Source organism: Hemitrygon akajei, chromosome 22 (assembly GCF_048418815.1).
Source record: "Hemitrygon akajei chromosome 22, sHemAka1.3, whole genome shotgun sequence".
Lineage (NCBI taxonomy): Eukaryota > Metazoa > Chordata > Chondrichthyes > Myliobatiformes > Dasyatidae > Hemitrygon > Hemitrygon akajei.
In genome coordinates, this window is record NC_133145.1 from 25,739,732 (window position 1) to 25,758,608 (window position 18,877).

At 39.7% G+C, this 18,877-nt stretch overlaps 1 protein-coding gene across 1 annotated transcript in view; it reads left to right on the forward strand.

The window, feature by feature from the left end:
- Positions 1-18,877, forward strand: part of dnah9 (dynein, axonemal, heavy chain 9) — a 550,870-nt gene that overhangs the window by 222,534 nt on the left and 309,459 nt on the right. The window contains exons 41-42 of the mRNA XM_073025877.1: positions 137-376; positions 18,087-18,248. Coding sequence (XP_072881978.1) covers positions 137-376; positions 18,087-18,248 — 402 coding nt within the window. The remainder of the gene's footprint in view (positions 1-136; positions 377-18,086; positions 18,249-18,877) is intronic.

An 18,877-nucleotide genomic window follows, 5' to 3' on the forward strand; every position in this document is an offset into this window, starting at 1 on the left:
AATAACAATATGGGGGTGTAAAGCAACAGTTTTAACATCAGAATTTATGTACACTACTTATTATTTTGATATGAAGCTGCATATAGTATTGAAATCAACCTTTCTCTGACTAAAGGTATCTTATTTTTAATTGCAGCGCCACTTTTGTGTGTTTGCTCTATCGTTTCCCAGCACCGATGCACTTGTGACAATCTACAGTACCATTCTTAGCCAGCACCTCAAACTTAATAACTTTGCCGCGGTTTTGCAAAAATCAACACACCAGCTAATCAGCCTGGCACTTGCCTTGCACAATAAGGTGGCTTCTACATTCTTGCCAACGGCCATCAAATTTCATTACATCTTTAACCTGCGTGATCTGTCCAATATCTTTCAGGTAAGTTTATCGCATCAAATGGTAAGCATTCTCTATTCTGGGTGGCCAGATCAAGATTGTTTAATGTTTCAAATCGTTTAACGTCATTTCCAGTAGACAAGTGTAAATGAGAACAAAATAATTGTTACTGTGGATCTGATGCAGCATAGGAAACATCATAAGATAAAGAACACAATTATTAAAAAAAATACAAATGTACAAAATAGATTTAAACTGTACATAAGGTGATGTTTAAGTACAGGAGTGTCTCTATATAAGGTAACAGACAGGACATGATAAAGTAGTGGTGGTGGAGTGGTTAGTGGGTCGAAGTATTGATCAGCCTTGCTTTTTGGGGAAGGTAGCTGTTTCTGTGTCTGGTGGACCTGGTGTGGATGCTACATAACCTCCGCCCTGATGGGAATGGGCCAAACAGTCCATGAGCAGGGTGGGTGAGATCCTTCATGATATTGCCGGCCTTTTCCTGGCACCTTTCTGTATGTATGCCATTAATAATGTGTAGGCTGTTGCCAGTGATGCTTTGGGCAGTTTTGACTACTACTTGTAGATACTTCAATAAAAAGTCCTTTTACCATGACATCCAAGAGCCACACATTAGAAAGTATCATAAGTCATTGTTGGTCTCCACTTATCTTTTGTACAGGCAATTTGTTTAAATACAAGTATAAACTGAAAAGAACAGAACACAGCGATCATAGGTCTCTGTTAAGCATCTTATACCCTGCTTCAAGTAAAGCATAGAAATGCTGAGCACTGGGGTGGAAAAGGGGGGTCATATTGCTGAACAGTGTATCATTTACTTGTTGTAGTACAGTGCAAATGCTTAAATAATAAATAAATCAGCAATCATTTTCCCAGAGGCAATGAAATTGTCATATGAAAGGCCAGCACCTGTCCTGCAAGGTATTCTACTAGTTAGAGAATAGTTATTAGTTACTAGTCAGTGTTTTAAAATATTAATACCTTGAATGTGACATTCTTCCAAACTCCTGCTCTTTGGTTGAGAGAGGTTGCAGGAAATGCAAGATTTGATTCAACATTCTTCAACTCGCAATTTGGACTGTTGACAAATTGAACTGATCTGATATTTTAAAGCCATGATTTCAATCAGGTGGACAAGTGATTGCACCGCTGATGGTGGCTGATGTGAATCTTCCCTGAAATATAACAAGTTTAAGTTTATATTAAATACCAAGTTTAGCTGTTTCTAAACAAGTTGTACTTTATGGGAGGAACATTACCCATTAACTATGGAAAAGAAAATTATTAAACTTCTGCAAATTTTGGAATAAATGCTCTTTTAATTTCAACATATGTCCTGTACCTAATAAAGTGTGTTCAAGGTCTTCTGCTGCTGTAGCCCATCCACTTCTAGATTTGATGTGTGTATATTCAGAGGTGCTCAGGTGCATCACTGCTGTAACGCATTGTTATCCTATCAGCTTGAACCGGTCTGCCCATTCTCCTCTGACTTCTTTCGTTAACAAGGCGTTTTCACCAACAGAACTGCCACTCACTGGATGTTTTTTGCACCATTCTTTGTAAACTCTAGAGCAGAGATTCCCAACCTTTTTTTTTAATGCCGTTGACCAATACACAAGCAAGGGGTCTATGGACCCCAGGTTGGGAACTCCTGTTCTGGAGATTTGTTGTGTGTACAAATCCCCAAAGATATTAACTGTTCCTGAGATGCTCAAACAACCCTGAACTGCACCAACAGTCATTCCAAAGCAAAGTCATTTAGGTCACCTTTCTTTTCCCATTCTGATGTTTGGTCTGAGCCATAAGTGAACCTCTTGACCATGTCTGTGTGCTTTTATGTATTGAATTGCTGCCACGTGATTGGCTGATTAGATACTTGCATTAATGAACAAGTGTACCTAATAAAGTGGCCACTGAGCAGGTGTAGTGAGGAGTCCTCCATTGCCTCTCCCCGCCTTCTCCTCAGCCTTTAGTTATTGCACATTAAAACAGCAAGCAAATATCTGATGCACCCTCATCATACTACGAACATTAAATGGTTACTTGTTTAGAATGGATTGTAAATGCTGTCATTAGTTTATGTTATGTCTTGCCTCAGGTCAGTCCATTAGAAAACCTTCTCATTACAGGTTTTATTTAGTGTTGAATCAGAGACAGTTTAAAATAAATTACAAACCTCTTCTAGCTTGCTTTGGAACAAACCCAAAGAAATTACTGTACATTTATTATTTAAGCCAGTTATCTGTGAAGGTCCCCTGGCTGTGATTATAAAGGGGTTAGATTCTGTCTTGGTACCTTTACAACATGGATAATAATAGTTCGGAACAAAATGACAAAAATAGCTCTTTAAATAATTTCTGTTTCATTTGACAGTAATTCAGAATCAGCTTGGAATACGAATGATGAAGCATAATTTTGGCACTTTAAAGTAAAATTTAATTGCTTTTCACTTATCGGATTCTTCTTTTGAATGTGGTCATCAAGTTGTCATGTGTGTAAATTGATGGATTACAGAAATTAGTCACAGTGGCTGACATTGTAACTAACAGACAGCAGGCACAGAGTGAATGTCTGAGTTAGGCCGTGATGGGTGGCAGCTAATCGTGGGAGGAAACTATACTTGTAATGCAGTTGAGCATGGATTCAAAGTAAAGTAAAAATTAACAGATGAATTTTAAAGGGAAAAAGTATAGTTTGGTGTTTTACTTTATCAGAGATGGTAAGGTTTGTCAAAGGCAGCATTCAAAATTGGATCAAAGGATTAAATGTGGGCTGGTAAAACTTTATGTTAAAATCTAATTTATACTCAGTTATGTTTCAGCTGCTAATCATGAGGATTGAAATTAGATCTGAAAATATAAGGTGTCATATGCATGAATACAAATAAAAAACATGTACTGAGTAGAGACGTGTAAATTACTAAAATGGGATGGGTGTGTAGAAAAGAGGATATGGAACAGCTTCAGTTGTTATGAGGATGCAGACGATCTTGCTGACATCAGTGGAAATGCACATCATCAGCACATCCTACCAGAGTAAAAGGTATTATACATGCAGCGTTATTGAGGATGCAGACAAACTTCTAACTAGGAAGGCAAGAGATTGTGCTTCAAGGTTCTTTTAAAGTTTGTAGAGTGACATTCAACAGTTTCATATTATGACCTGTAAATAGCACTAAACCAATTCTATAGTTATAATGAATTCATGAATGTTTTGTATCCATCTGTCTCTATAATTAGCTGCACAATTTAGCAACAGATGCAATTCCTATCATCAGTATCTTTAGCAATGAGGTGTAATTACATTACACTTAGGGCCTATGTAAAAGTAAGCAATTTGTTTACTAAATACTTCATTGGTTATCTTATCTCAAGGTATGAGAATCTGTTACATCCTTTATTTTACCAAAATACACTTCATAATATATGCAAATGCATATTACTATATATTCAAATGCTGCTATTCATTGTACTAGACATGTCATTTATTTAGCTTGTAAGATTTGTACAACAGCAATAGTCTGATTGTTCATTGTATATATTCCTTAAGTTGTCATTCCAAGAGATTCTTACGCAGGTTCCAGCTTCTTGGTGTACAATGTAAAAGTACAACTGCACCAAATTAACTGCAACATACTCAGTTCATACTCCTGGACCTTGGACTGTGGCTGTCTGTAGCTTTCTGTTATGGTCATTTGCTTTCTCAAGAAGATCAGTAATATTCAGGTAGTCCAGAGGACAAATTTCATCATGTTACTAACCCTCCAGTGGCAGTCGATATGTGTCATGTTGCATGTTACTTGGAACAGCCTGTAGAACACAATATGCCGTGTTATGTTGTTGTTCAAATGGACCTCGACAAAGGCCACTGCATCATTTCGGACTTTTCGACAAAGGTGTATTCAGAAGGTGACGAATGAAGTCTCTGTACCGTGGTATGCACCTCAGGCAGCTATGACAGGAGGACATGACCAGGGGTATTCTTCTTGTAGTAGCCAAGCAAAATCTCAATGGTTTCTTCAAAACCCTGATGATGAGGCATTTCCCCTAAAGACTTTGTTATTCTCCTCCAAAGAAACATCTGATATGATGCGCAATGTCCCTCTCCTACAGAGCTTCAAGGATATTCTATACAGAGCAGCCATAGTCAAGTGGGTTTTTATACAGAGGTTTTCTTTAGGAAACTATGGGTATGTCATGGTCCAACTGGCCAAACTCATCCTTTGTAATTCAATTAGTGATAACCTGGGATAGAAATCTATAATTCACATCAAACAATGAGACTGATTACTAGTTTCTCATTTCAGTTTTCTACCCTTTCTGCATGTAGATGAGTGTGTTGATGCTGTTACTCATGGACTTTGATGTGATATCAGCTGCAAGCCTATTGTTGTGTGCTTACAGTAGTTTGGTCCCAAAGAGCTGAGTACAACTCAACTGAGGAGCCTTCATCAAAGGAGTAAATAGACCTTTTCAGCTCACCCAGAGTTCATAAGTGGTCCAGACTCTCCTGAATGTTGTGATTGGAAACCTCCAAAACAGATACAATAGGGTCTTTTAAGAGTCTCTTGGATAGTTACATGGAACTTAGTAAAATAGAAAGCTATGGGTAACCCTAGGTAATTTCCAAAGTAAGTACATGTTCGGCACAGCATTGTACGCCAAAGAACCTGTATTGTGCTGTAAGTTTTCTATGTTTTCTAAGTCTGGGAGATTTTGCTGTTGCGGCCTTCAAACTGTAAAGCCTTTATATAAGAATTTTCAGGTGCTTAATTTGTCATGCTGCAATTATGTAACTGTTCATTCTCTTCCTTATGAGCTCCCTATGAAATCAGTTTGCAAAAAGATGGATGATATATTCTGTTACATGAACATACTGGATTGGAAGTGAACCTGAAGACATCCCACATAAAGAATTAGGCTTTCTGGCTCTTTACCTCTCAGACCTCCCTCCCATCAAATTCAGAGCAAATTTATTGTCAAGGTACATATATGTCACCATATTCTACCTTGAGATTCATTTTCTGGGAGGTATTTACAGGAAAATAAATACAAAATTTATTGAAAGCCATTTTGTAGACAAAGCTCCAGAAATATAAAAATCAGGGCAGGCAGATGCTGCACAATTTTTTCTGGAGTTGCGGTATTTCCTTTTGACTCTCTCTCACCTTCTGAACATCTTTGCAGTTCAGCTTGATTGCCTCCCACCAGTGCATCAAAGAATCAGTTTTTTTTTTAAAGTCTCCTGAGTAAATATAGATGCAAAAAAATCCATTTAAGGTCTCTCCCATCTCTTTTGGCTCTTGCATAGGTTATCATTCTGATATTCCATAATTTTCCACAATGTTGTCTTCTCCTTTGTTGAAGAATCAGATTCAGAATCGGGTTTAACATCACTGGTATACGCCGAGAAATTTGTTGTTATGCGGCAGCAGTCCGTTGCAATACATAATTTTAAAAGTCAAAATTTCAGTAAGAAGTATGTATATAAAAGTTAAATAATTAGTGCAAAAAGTGGGAAAAATAGTAGTAAGGTGATGTTCGTGGGCTCATCATCCGCTCAGAAATCTGATGGCAGAGGGGCAATAGCTACTCCTGAATTGGTGAGTATGGCATATGGCTTCTACGACTTCTTGAGCAGCATAAACAATACTGGAGGAACTCACGGGCAGGCAGCACTTATGGAAAGAAATGTACAATCAATGTTTCAGGTTGAGACCCTTCACCTGGACTGAAAAACATAAGGGAGATGGACAGTATATATATTGGAAAAAAAGGCAGTGGAAAGAGACTTCTATGACTTCTTATTGGTGGGAAATGGTAACAAGGATGATCCAGATGTGTTGTAGTGGGATAGAGCTGAAGAACAGTTGTGTTAGAGGAATCTTTCAAGTAGATGCTGACTGCCTCACTATACTTGATAAGTATGTCCCTACTCATATCCCTTGGCAGTGTTGTGCTTCCAGTGTTTGTGTAGTAGGTAGTTTTGACAACACTGAAGAATTAAGTATGACATGGCTGGATCTGTACTTGTTCTTTCCACCTGCCATCAGTTATTTCATGCTTGGGGTTCTTACTGGATCTTGGCTTTCAGATGTCTGGAAGAGATTGGAGGAGTGTCCAAGATTACCTTGTATTTCTGGTTAACTAGCTCCTCGATATCCCAGTTATTGTCATCAAAACAATCTTATTACTTTGTGGTAGAGATTAGAATCTTCACATTATCATACTGTCGATCATTCAGAAGGTGCTACTGACTGGGATTCATCAGATTGTCTCGGTGCCGATTCTGTGCAGGTGATAAGGACACCTTCTGATCTCTTTCTTGGATAATGATACAGTCTTAGAGTTCCAGTGCTTGGAACTAGTGTGTTGCCATAGGGTCTTGGTTTTGTCCCTTTGGGTGCTGGCTCTGAGAACTATGTTCCAAACATATAGTCAGGTCACAGATCCATTTGGAATTGGCCTATCCTGATCCCTCCTTATAGGACATACCTTGATAGAGAATTATAATTTTCCCACCTCGATAGTGAAGTAATCCAGGAAGATCAGTGAGCTGGGAATCTTTCTCATGATTGGAATGGAAGTTTTCGTTATTCATGGTGGGGCATATAATCATACATTGATGACTATAGTGAGTTGGCTTTATGCTATGATGGGCTGGAGGACATTGAAGCATTCACAGATTACATTGGTAGAGTCAATTAGAAACCAGATTAGTTCACACCTGATTGTTTATTTTATGAAAATGCTGTTCTTTTTCAACTTTGCCCTTGCAGAGTACAGTGTACTCACCACCTTGCTCTCCTGCCTGTTGTATCTCAGAGATGGCAGTGTCGAGGAATCTACGTTCCTGTCTATGATAATGCCAATTATGCTTGTCTATGATAGGTCTGTAGCCATCCACACCTTGAATGAACGAATAGTGCTCCTGACTAACTAACTAAATTATGAACTGGTGAGTTTCTTTTCTAAGCTGTTGTACAGAGAACATGCATAATACTTTTGTGTGATGTATGTTAAGAAAGGTTGCAAGTTCAGGCTACATTTGTTTCAAATGTAGATCTGGAAATTTATCATCCAATTCTATCTCCCTCATTGAGCTACAGATACATTCTGATGTAATTCAAGTAATGATTAGTTACAAGGGTAGACTTTCTGGGCTTAAAGACCAATTAAATTACAACTTCTCTTTAGCAACAGAAGAATAAAATGAGACATAAATCAACATGTCATTTGAAACATTGAATGCAAAGGCTAACCTATATTAAATAGGATTGAAGGGATCAACTTGGCAGAGTCGGCCTTTTGCCAGTTTCTTAAGAAATTGTTGAAAAGCCCAGACAGGTTGGCAAGAAGAATTATACTCCCTTTGTTGCTTTAGGGGCACTTGAAATTTAATGATCAGGAAGATTGTCAATAATCAAGGTCAAGTGGGGAATCATTTGCTGTGGGATATAGAAGTGGGTCCATCTTATTTCACCAAGTGCTGATTGAACAGTTAATTTAACTGACAATGGGTTTATTTATAGCCAAATGGTGACAAAATATCTAGAAAAATGCTTGAGTTTAGAGTCTTAAGCCAATTGTATTTTACAGCTTATTTTAGTAACATTTATTTTACATTGGCCATTATAATGGGATTTTCACTTTGTTCAAAAACCTGGGATTAGTAATGTTTTCACCAGTTTGTTGTAAGTGGAGTAAATACAAGATATTTATATGCCATTCGTTGTCTCCAGTCACATCGTGTTATACTTCAGAGGCATCTAGTGGAATGATGCATGGTTTGAGTAGTTTGAGCTGGCTTTGTGTCATTTGCAAATCATGTTGCATCTTGCAAAACAATTAGGGCATATAGATCCAGTGCTGTGAAGTTTGCCAAGGTGCTTTAAATAAAACAAAGTGCTTTAAGAAAAAAAATCAAGTATAACTAATAATTCAGGTAGGGTGTTCTTTGGTGTCTAGCTGTAATTTTTGATGATATTGCTGCAGGTATTGTACTCCCATGCTGGAAACATGAATGGAAAATTATTATCATACAATGTGCTCTGGCCTTTTCAAAATGAGAAGAATAGAAAATAAAAACATGAGAAAATCTACAGATGCTGGAAATTCAAGCAGCACACACAAAATGCTGGTGAAACACAGCAGGCCAGGCAGCATCTGTAGGAAGAAGTACAGTCGATGTTTCCGGTCAAGACCCTTTGTCAGGACTGACGGAAAAAAGAGATAGTAAGAGATTTAAAAGGGGGAGGGGGAGACCTGAAATGATAGGAGAAAACAGGAGATAGAAAATAAAGTTACCCATTCCAAGTTGCATGCTATTTGATAAGGGAAGACACTAATCTGGGTGGCGGGGTGAAAATACATCTCTACTCCTTCTCTTTGCTAGCATGTGGGTTAGCCTTAGGCAAAGTGATTCACCTGCTTTGGTACCTCCCCATCTCCCCACCCCCACCTCATGGTCACGTGAAGCCGTGGGAACAGGTGGTGGATGGTTATATCAGCATCTTATGCATATCACAAGCCCTGGTTACGCAACCACTGATACCAGGCAGACAATCTTTGAAGCATATTGCTGATGGCTAGGGGTCACCCATCTTGTAAAGACATGAGGCAGCAGTCCGATGAAGAATTTGTAGAGTTGTGAAGTCCACTTTGTAGCTGTGTTGATGTTGCAGAATAACCATGGATTCAGTTGGAACCTGACTAGGTTGCCAATCTTCCATGGTTGTTCAAAAATTAAAGATGAATATCTTTGACATTAATATCCTCTGAACAAGAAAAAAGGGGGAAAAAAATTTCGAAGTCCCTCTCTGATCACAGTAATAACCCTCAACTTATCCTGGATATAATGTAGATTTGTTGCTTGAATTCTGCAGTATCTGACAAAGTATTTGTATTGGTTTATTATTGTCACAAATACAGTGAAAAGCTATGTTTTGTGTGCTATCCATCCAGATCATGTCATAAATAGTTACAGAGGTAATAAAAAGAAAACAATACAGGTATACTGTAGAGTTGGGGTTACAGAGCAAGTGCAATTCAGGTAAATATTATAAGTGCCAGGGACATAATAAAGTAGATTGGGTGGTCATTGTTCATCTAGCATATGAGGGGTCCATTCACGAGTTTGTTAACAGTGGGATAGAAGCCACCCTCTAGTTTGGTGGCACATTATTTCAAACTTCTATACCTTCTGTCTAAGAAGAGCAAATGACTAGGGTAGGAGGAGTCTTTGATTGTTAGATACTTCCCCAGAAAGCGGGAAGTGTAGATGAAGTCGGGGGAGGGAAGGATGGGATTGGGCTACGTTCACAACTCTGCAATTGTTTGTGGTCTTGAGCAGAGCAACTGTCAAACAAGCTGTGATGCATTTGCAGTGTAGAACATTGTGGGTATTGCAGCCACAATATTGATATTTGACAGATCTAACAGGTGAATGCGAAGAGCTAGGATACCACTGAGTCCCTGCTAACCTAATTTGGGAATTGTAGATGTAAAGTAATTCAGAGTGAGGTTGTGTGGAATGTTTCCCCCTCACTAAGGCAGACAGCTGTGCAACTCTGCTGTGAGCATACAAGTACTTAAGCCTTTTTAGAGAAGAGCTGCAGTTAGAGTTCAGCAGTATAGTGTACCACTTCTTAGATTTCATCCTGATCTCTAGCAGCTGAGTTTGGTAGGAGCCACATAGAGGTCTGATTGCCTTCCAAAAGTGAGAGAAAAGAGGTAGCACTTAGAAGATTCAAATTTCTCCTGTAATGCGAAGATTTTGAAAGAAGATATTTATTTCTAAGTTTGCAACTCTATTTGGTAATTGCTGTCATGGTCACATCCACAATTAAACCAAGCCACACTGAAATCTAAACTATCATTACATTTGTACAAAATATGTATGAATGTGTCATTAAAGTACTGGATTATTATCACTTCCTATTGTTTATTTGTCTATAATGTATGCCTGTTGTGTATTTAATATTTCAGCATTCTTTGTTTAAATAATTCATTACCAGTTATATGTAAAAGTACATAAATGGCATACATCACACTACCATGTGATATATGAGCATCTCGCTTAAAGTAAACAAAAAACAAAACTAAATCCGGTTATCTTGAGCTGCCATCATTTTCTTGCAATAAGATTTATGTTTTGGACTTTAAAAAAAACCTGTGTTCTATTGTTCATCCCTTAATCAAGATGGAAGTGTTGCAGTTCTGCTTTCCATTTGTTCTATTATCTCTGTCTTTTACATTCTTCCATTCAGAACAACAGATTTGAATTACCTTATGATGATTTATTCATGGTCTATTAGTCTTGAATACAATAATTTATAAATTCAACTGCATTCTAGTGTATTAAACCTTCTGCTACAGGGACCTTGTAATCATTTCAAAACAAACAGTGCCTAATCTTGGAACAGGCATAAGCAAATATGGGGCCTCAGGGCTCTTTGAGGTGACCATTAATAGATCAAATTACCATGCGTCATACATTATTGGTGATATTGTGACCTCCGTCAGTCGTGGTTGACCATGGGTACTGCGCCTCTGGTAGCCACTGGTTTGTCGAGCAGCATCGACTGTGGCTATTGAGGCCGATCCTGGAACGGTAGGCTCTGCCACAGTTGCTGCATGTGTAGGGCGCCGTGGAATTGTTGTCCGCTGTGCTCTCTGTTTAGCTCTCTGCTCCTCAAACTGACTCGGGATCACTCTTTCGCCTTGCTCTAGGTGTTGCTGAAGAATACCTCGCCATTTGTTGCGGTCATCTGGTGTATCCTCCCAGCACTCTGTGTTGATTTTTAAGGCTTTCATGACGCACTTGCACAGGTCCTTGAAGCGAAGCTGGGGTCTACCAACGTTCCTCTTGCCTGTTGCTAGTTCTCCATAGAGGATGTCCTTTGGCAATCTACCATCCTTCATATGACGGACGTTGCCCAGCCAGTGCAGTCTGCATTGTCTTAAAAGCGTGAACATTGTGGAAAGTCGAGCGTGGGAGAGGACCTCAGAGTTTGGGACTTTGTCTCTCCAGATGATGCTGAGGATGTGGTGAAGGCTGTGCAGGTGAAAACTATTGAGTTTCCTCTCCTGCTTGGAGTAGATGGAGCATAGAGTGGGTTTTGCTGTTAGGAACTCCTTGTAGCAAATGGTGGAGCCACCACAAAATGGATCAGAACAACTTATAACTCTCCGCCTACATACCAGCCATGGCCCAGTATCTCTCGTCAGTGTGTATGCCCCTACCTTGAACTCTACCTCTGAGGCAAAAGACATGTTCTACGACAAATTAGAAGCTGCTGTCAGGAATATTCCATGATGAGTACCTCGTACTCCTTGGTGACTTTAATGCCAGAGTGGGAGCCGATAACAATTCCTAGCCGTCTTGTCTTGGCCACTTCGGAATTGGCAAAATAAATGAAAATGGACAACATCCCCTGGAGTTCTGCTCCTGTGTGTAATTAACTCCTACTTTCAGATGAAGTCGCGGTAAAAGGTTTCATGGTGACATCCATGGTCTAAACACTGGCACCAACTAGACATGATCATCAGCAGGCGCTCATTCATCAACTCTGTACTAATCACCCGCTCATACCACAGTGCAGACTGCGATACGGATCATCACCAGGTGCTCTTTCATCAACTCTGTACTAATCACCCGCTCATACCACAGTGCAGACTGCGATACGGATCATCAGCAGGCGCTCATTCATCAACTCTGTACTAATCACCCGCTCATACCACAGTGCAGACTGCGATACGGATCATCACCAGGTGCTCTTTCATCAACTCTGTACTAATCACCCGCTCATACCACAGTGCAGACTGTGATACGGATCATCACCAGGTGCTCTTTCATCAACTCTGTACTAATCACCAGCTCATACCACAGTGCAGACTGCGATACGGATCATCACCAGGCACTCATTCATCAACTCTGTACTAATCACCAGCTCATACCACAGTGCAGACTGCGATACGGATCATCACCAGGCACTCATTCATCCACTCTGTACTAATCACCCGCTCATACCACAGTGCAGACTGTGATACGGATCATCAGCAGGCGCTCTTTCATCCACTCTGTACTAATCACCCGCTCCTACCACAGTGCAGACTGCAATACAGATCATCACCAGGTGCTCTTTCATCAACTCTGTACTAATCACCAGCTCATACCACAGTGCAGACTGCGATACGGATCATCACCAGGCACTCATTCATCAACTCTGTACTAATCACCAGCTCATACCACAGTGCAGACTGCGATACGGATCATCACCAGGCACTCATTCATCAACTCTGTACTAATCACCCGCTCATACCACAGTGCAGACTGCGATACGGATCATCACCAGGCGCTCTTTCATCAACTCTGTACTAATCACCCACTCATACCACAGTGCAGACTGCGATACGGATCATCAGCAGGCGCTCTTTCATCCACTCTGTACTAATCACCCGCTCCTACCACAGTGCAGACTGCAATACAGATCATCACCAGGTGCTCTTTCATCAACTCTGTACTAATCACCAGCTCATACCACAGTGCAGACTGCGATACGGATCATCACCAGGTGCTCTTTCATCAACTCTGTACTAATCACCCGCTCATACCACAGTGCAGACTGTGATACGGATCATCACCAGGCGCTCATTCATCAACTCTGTACTAATCACCCGCTCATACCACAGTGCAGACTGCGATACGGATCATCACCAGGCGCTCTTTCATCAACTCTGTACTAATCACCCGCTCATACCACAGTGCAGACTGTGATACGGATCATCACCAGGCGCTCATTCATCAACTCTGTACTAATCACCCGCTCCTACCACAGTGCAGACTGTGATACGGATCATCACCAGGCGCTCATTCATCAACTCTGTACTAATCACCCGCTCATACCACAGTGCAGACTGTGATACGGATCATCACCAGGCGCTCATTCATCAACTCTGTACTAATCACCCGCTCATACCACAGTGCAGACTGTGATACGGATCATCACCAGGTGCTCTTTCATCAACTCTGTACTAATCACCCGCTCATACCACAGTGCAGACTGTGATACGGATCATGCTTTAGTATGCTGCAAGATCAAACTACGTCCGAAGAAAATCCACCACTCCAAACATACTGGAAAACCTCGCACCAACACAACAGGGAAGAAACAGTCAGAAAAGTTTGCCAGGTCAGTACAGGGTGCTATGACTACCTCGTCACAAGGAGATACTGCAACAGAACAGTGGTCATACCTTCGCGATACCATCCGCGAATCAGCACTCTCTATCTTTTGAAGAAAGACCACAAAGAGCAGTGACTGGTTTGAGGCAAAGTCCAACATCATGACTCCTGTCATCGAAGCCAAGCGTGTAGCTCTCACAGAGTACAAGTGCTCACCATCCGACCAAAAACCCCAGGCACTTCGAGCTGCTGGAAGCAAAGTGCAACAGACTGCAAGGCAGTGCGCAAATGAGTACTGGCTCCAGCTCAGTGAGGACATTCAGACACCAGCTGTGACAGGCAACATTAGGTTGATGTATGATGGCATCAAGAAGGCCCTTGGCATATTGCAGAGCAAGACAGCACCCTGAAGTCATCCAGCGGTGAAATAATCACTGATAAAAGGAAGCAGATGGAACGCTAGAAAGAACACTACTCTGAGCTCTACTTGAGGGGAAAATGTTGTTAGCTCAGCCGTTGATGCCATTGATTGTCTACCTGTCATGGATGAACTCGACTCCGTACCAACCACTGAGGACCTCAGCAAGGCAATTGACAGTCTGGCCCCAGGGAAAGCACCTGGAAAGGATGGGATTCCTCCAGACCTGGTCAAACACTGTATTGGTGATAACAGCACTCAATAGAATTAAGCCTCGGGATAACCTGCCATTAGGAATTTACTGAACTGATTGTAGAGGTAGCATATGAAATCGTGATCTTACCAACTCCTTTTTTAACGAACATGGGCCACAATCCCCATTATAATCAGTATTGTTGCCTCAAGCTGCAGCCCTGACTGACTGAAGTGGAGGTTCATGCCTCACACTTCTGTCTTCCACATCTGTCTACAGCATGTATCCCTTATTATCCTCTCAACAACGACTATCTCAGCTTGTGCTCATCCTCTCGTCTGATCTCCACTCCCAGCTGCTCCACTCTTAGCCATATTGCCAGAACTTTGATCTTTCACCGCCATGTTTTGATGTTTGAGTTTGGTTTGAATGGTGTAACATCTCCTATTTTTATAGGGAAAAAAAGGTTTAGTTTTTTTCAGTCAGCCATTCTCCAAAAGATAACAAGAAAGGCAGATTCATTGACACTTTTGCCAATGTCTTGAAACCAATTGAGTGCATTACTCTCTCCGCTGCAGAATTTTGATCAGATGAATGTATCCGAATTGTTAAAACAATTTGCCATTGTAAACTAAAGAGGCGCTGAAATAGAGAGATGCAAGTTCAACACTCATTTGATTAGGATATGACAGTGGGAAATGGAGTTAGAGAGGAAACTGAGCTGCTGTTATTCCTTTTCTCATTGGCCCATTTTACTGGTCTCTCATCAGCTTAACATAAACATCTGATAAATTGGCAATTGTTGTTATAATTTCTCAACATAAAGATATTCCCTAAAATTTTGTGAGCAATCAAACTACAATCTCATCCTTTGTGCACATTTTAAATTTATTTGAGTTCTGTAGACCATTTTTTGGTCATTCAATAAATAGCTCAATGGCCATGCTCAGCCCATGATGAGTAAGTGTGTCCAACAATTGGCTATATTCAATGAAAGACCAAGTTTCATCATAGAAAGACTAAGCCCATTGCCATATTAGTGAAGAATGCAGGAAAGGTTCCCGAGTTAAAATTAAAATATTTAATGTTCCATAATATTAATTAGCCAATAATAATAGCAGAATAATATTAGCCAGGTATTTGCTAACTTGGCAATGAATTTGACATAATAATTCCACTACCAACTACAGTGTTTGTTAACCCCTCAGTAACACAGGCTTAAGGTTATAGATTTCACAATTTTAACAATGTCCAGACTTTGGTCTCATTTCAGGATGGGTGATGTTAAAAAATGACCTTTAAAAGAAGCTCATAATGATTTAAACCTAACTTTGAACACTTTGCACAAATAAATCTAAAAATGTTGAATAAAAGGAATGTTGTTAGGATGACTGGATGGAGATGATTAAAATATGACAATTACTCCAATGGATAGATAATTTTGAATACATAACTTCATGCCTTCATCAGTGTGGTGGATCAGGTCAAATTTGGGGCAGAGGTCAGTCCATTCATATAAGGATGGGCTAGTGGGAGGCAAGTAAGGTTTATTCCTGTGTCTTCTACAATTATATATTCCCATTTTTTCCCCCAAAACAGGTTAGTTTGAATAGCGTAATATAAACTACAGCCAATGTGTTCTGATTGTTAACTACCAGTGTTACTGCATTTTGAAAATAAATCTAATTGAGTCTAGCCAATATAGTGTCATATCATATCTATGTGAAAACTCACTTTCTTAACAATTCTGGGCAAAACAAGCTCAAAATTGGGCTGTCTATATTAATTCCATTTTTGATCTTCTTGATCTGCAAGGCATTTGGCAAGCTTTCAGAATCTGTCTTCTGAAAGCACCATGTTCACTTGATCCTAAATGTTTCCAACTCTCTTACAAATCCTAGTTTTGTTTTGCTCCTTTGCACATATACATCCCTTGTGTCTTGGCAATAAGGTTGTAAGAACATCGAATTCTTTATCGGATTTATTAAATCACAGGCCAGTACTGACTGATTTAAATTTGGTACAGTGATGATGAGATCTCTAAATGTGAGTGACTCATAAATCATGCTGTACCAGCTGGTCCTTGGCTGTCTCTTAGTTTCTTCCTGACTTTTCCTATCACTCTCTGCCTATGCACGTACAGCTTTTCTCTTAAGTTTATGTGTTTTAATCACTTAATGGGAGTGGAGAAAAATTATTTCTTCTGAAATTAGCCAGCTTGTCTTTTTAATAGAGTCATAATTTTTTGCCTTTTACTGTTTTCTCTTTTTGTTAATGTTGGCTGAGTGTCTGTGGTGTCCGTCCTTGGGAACGTTACTAGAAATTAGCAGTCTGTTGAAAGTATGTAACAGGGACTCATAGACAACCCAGCGCAGAGGAGCATGATCACTTCAAAAATTTCATAAATGACCCAAATAAATTGCTGTCATAATGGAGTCCAGGATGCTCATATGAGAATTGATCACACTTTGAGGTGTTGTTGCCACCCAGGTATAGATTGACTCTGCTCCTAATGAGCTTACCCTTATTCTTAGCTGTCAGTTGGATGGGGCTTTGTGAGTTTGAACTGTAGATGGCTTTCAAAGCATGGAAAAACATGCAAGTCATAGCCATTGGGTAGTAGCAGTGTCTCCTGCACTGTCTTCAACCACCATCTATTTTTTAAGCCACAGGTTTACTGATGGAGCTTTGCCTTCAGGTGTCTGCAGACCTGTTTCTTTTCACTAGAAGAAATATTTTTTTACTCTCACACTACTATCTGCATGCTAGATCTTTACGTAGGACATAGAACAGTATAGCACACTACAGGCCCTTCAGCCCACAATGTTGTGCTGACCTTTTAAGCTACTATTCCTTTCCTCCCACAGAGCCCATAACCCTCCATCTTTCCTTCATCCATTTGCCTATCTAAGAGTCTCTTAAATGTTCCTAATGTATCTGCCTCTACCCCACCCCTGTCAGTGTGTCCCAATTCACTTGTCTCTCTGTGTGTAAAAATCCTACTTCTGACATCCTCCCCCCCCCAACTAGAGTTCTGCCAATTACCTTAAAAATATGGACTATTGTATTAACTATTGCTATTCTGGGGATAAAGGCGCTAGCTGTCCACTCTAACTGTAACTCTTATCATCTTATACACCTCTTTCATGCTCCTTTGCTCCATAGTGGAAAAACCCTAGCTTGCTTAACCTATCTTCATATGACATGCCCTCTAGTCCAGGCAGAATCCTAGTAAATCTCCTCTGCATCCTCTAGAAAGCCTCCACATCCTTCCTATAATGAAGCAACCAGTAGAGCTTTAGTGGTGACCTATTGACAGCTGTAAGAGCATTGTTTGTTATTTCTAATTATACTATACGTTGTTATTGTTATTCTCAAAAAAAGTTTTTTAAAGGTTGTAAAGGTAATTCTCTATATTTTTTTTACACTGACACCAGGCAGACAATCTCATTGATCATTCTGGTGTCCTGTGCTGCAGTTAACTTTGGCCATTTATGAACTTCCCTCTTCCAAGGATACAGATTGTGTAATGATCTATCTAATATACCTTGTAACTAAGTTAAACATCTCTCTTGGAAGTACAATAATAGCCCTCTGGATTTCAGTGTCTAACAGCACTTGAAGCATGGCGAATAGTTGAGTTATATTGAAGGAAAATTTGAATCTCATAGGAATTGTTTCTTTTTGGAGTTTGATTCCTCTACTTCCTTAATGATTTTTCTCCAGGATAATGAATTATGAAATAATTTTAATGAAGTTCCCGAATAAGAATTAAGCCTAGTTTCTTGATCAGTTACAAAATCCCATTGAGCATGGTCTGGAAAAGAAGTACTTGTAATGAAGTTGTGAAAGTCACTGTAAAATTGTACATCTTTTTTCATTTCAACAAATTACTTGTGTTGCTAATGCAACGTTTTATGTGCTTTTCACAGGGTATTCTCTTCAGTACACCTGAATGTCTGAAAACTCCTCAAGATTTGGTCACGTTATACCAGCACGAATCTAATCGTGTCTACAGGGATAAGATGATGGATGAAAAAGACTTCAGTGTCTTTGATAAAATCCAGACAGAATTGGTGAAGAAGTTCTTTGATGTATGTGCCATAGTTTCAGGCTCCAAGACAAATAAATGTGTTAAAGAGGGCACAACAGTCATTCAAGACATTGCCTTAAAACCATCCAGCAAGCATCTTGGAAATCACAGGAAATTGATTTGTTTAAATTGGCCCTGTTTTGTCTTGTCAATCAAAATAGTATGGAGTAGAAATCAACCCTCCCCCTTTCATACCTCACCCTCCATGTCTCAAAATACCACTAGTCTGGAGGACAGTCAATAGCCATTCATTCTGGAGAGCAGCATGCAAATCCAATGTGACTGGATAAAGTAGAAGGGATAAACACTTTGTTTGGAACAAAAGTTGGAAACTTGTATCTCTGCTGATTTAAGGTTCTTTTTGATTTTTTCATCCAGTATTATTTATTATTTCTACCACAAGGCAAAAATCTAATATATAGACATAAATGCAGATTAAAATGCAGGTAAAACACAGGGTAGACGCCCGATTAGTTATTACCCTATGATTAAAAATGTTTGGAGCCCATTGATGCATCTAGTGCAGGAGTGATGATGCTTCTGTTTGATTTTTAAAATATTGCACAATTATCTAATGAACAAGAATAATCAACTATGTATTAAAAGTACCAAGCTGGTTTTAGGAAAAAA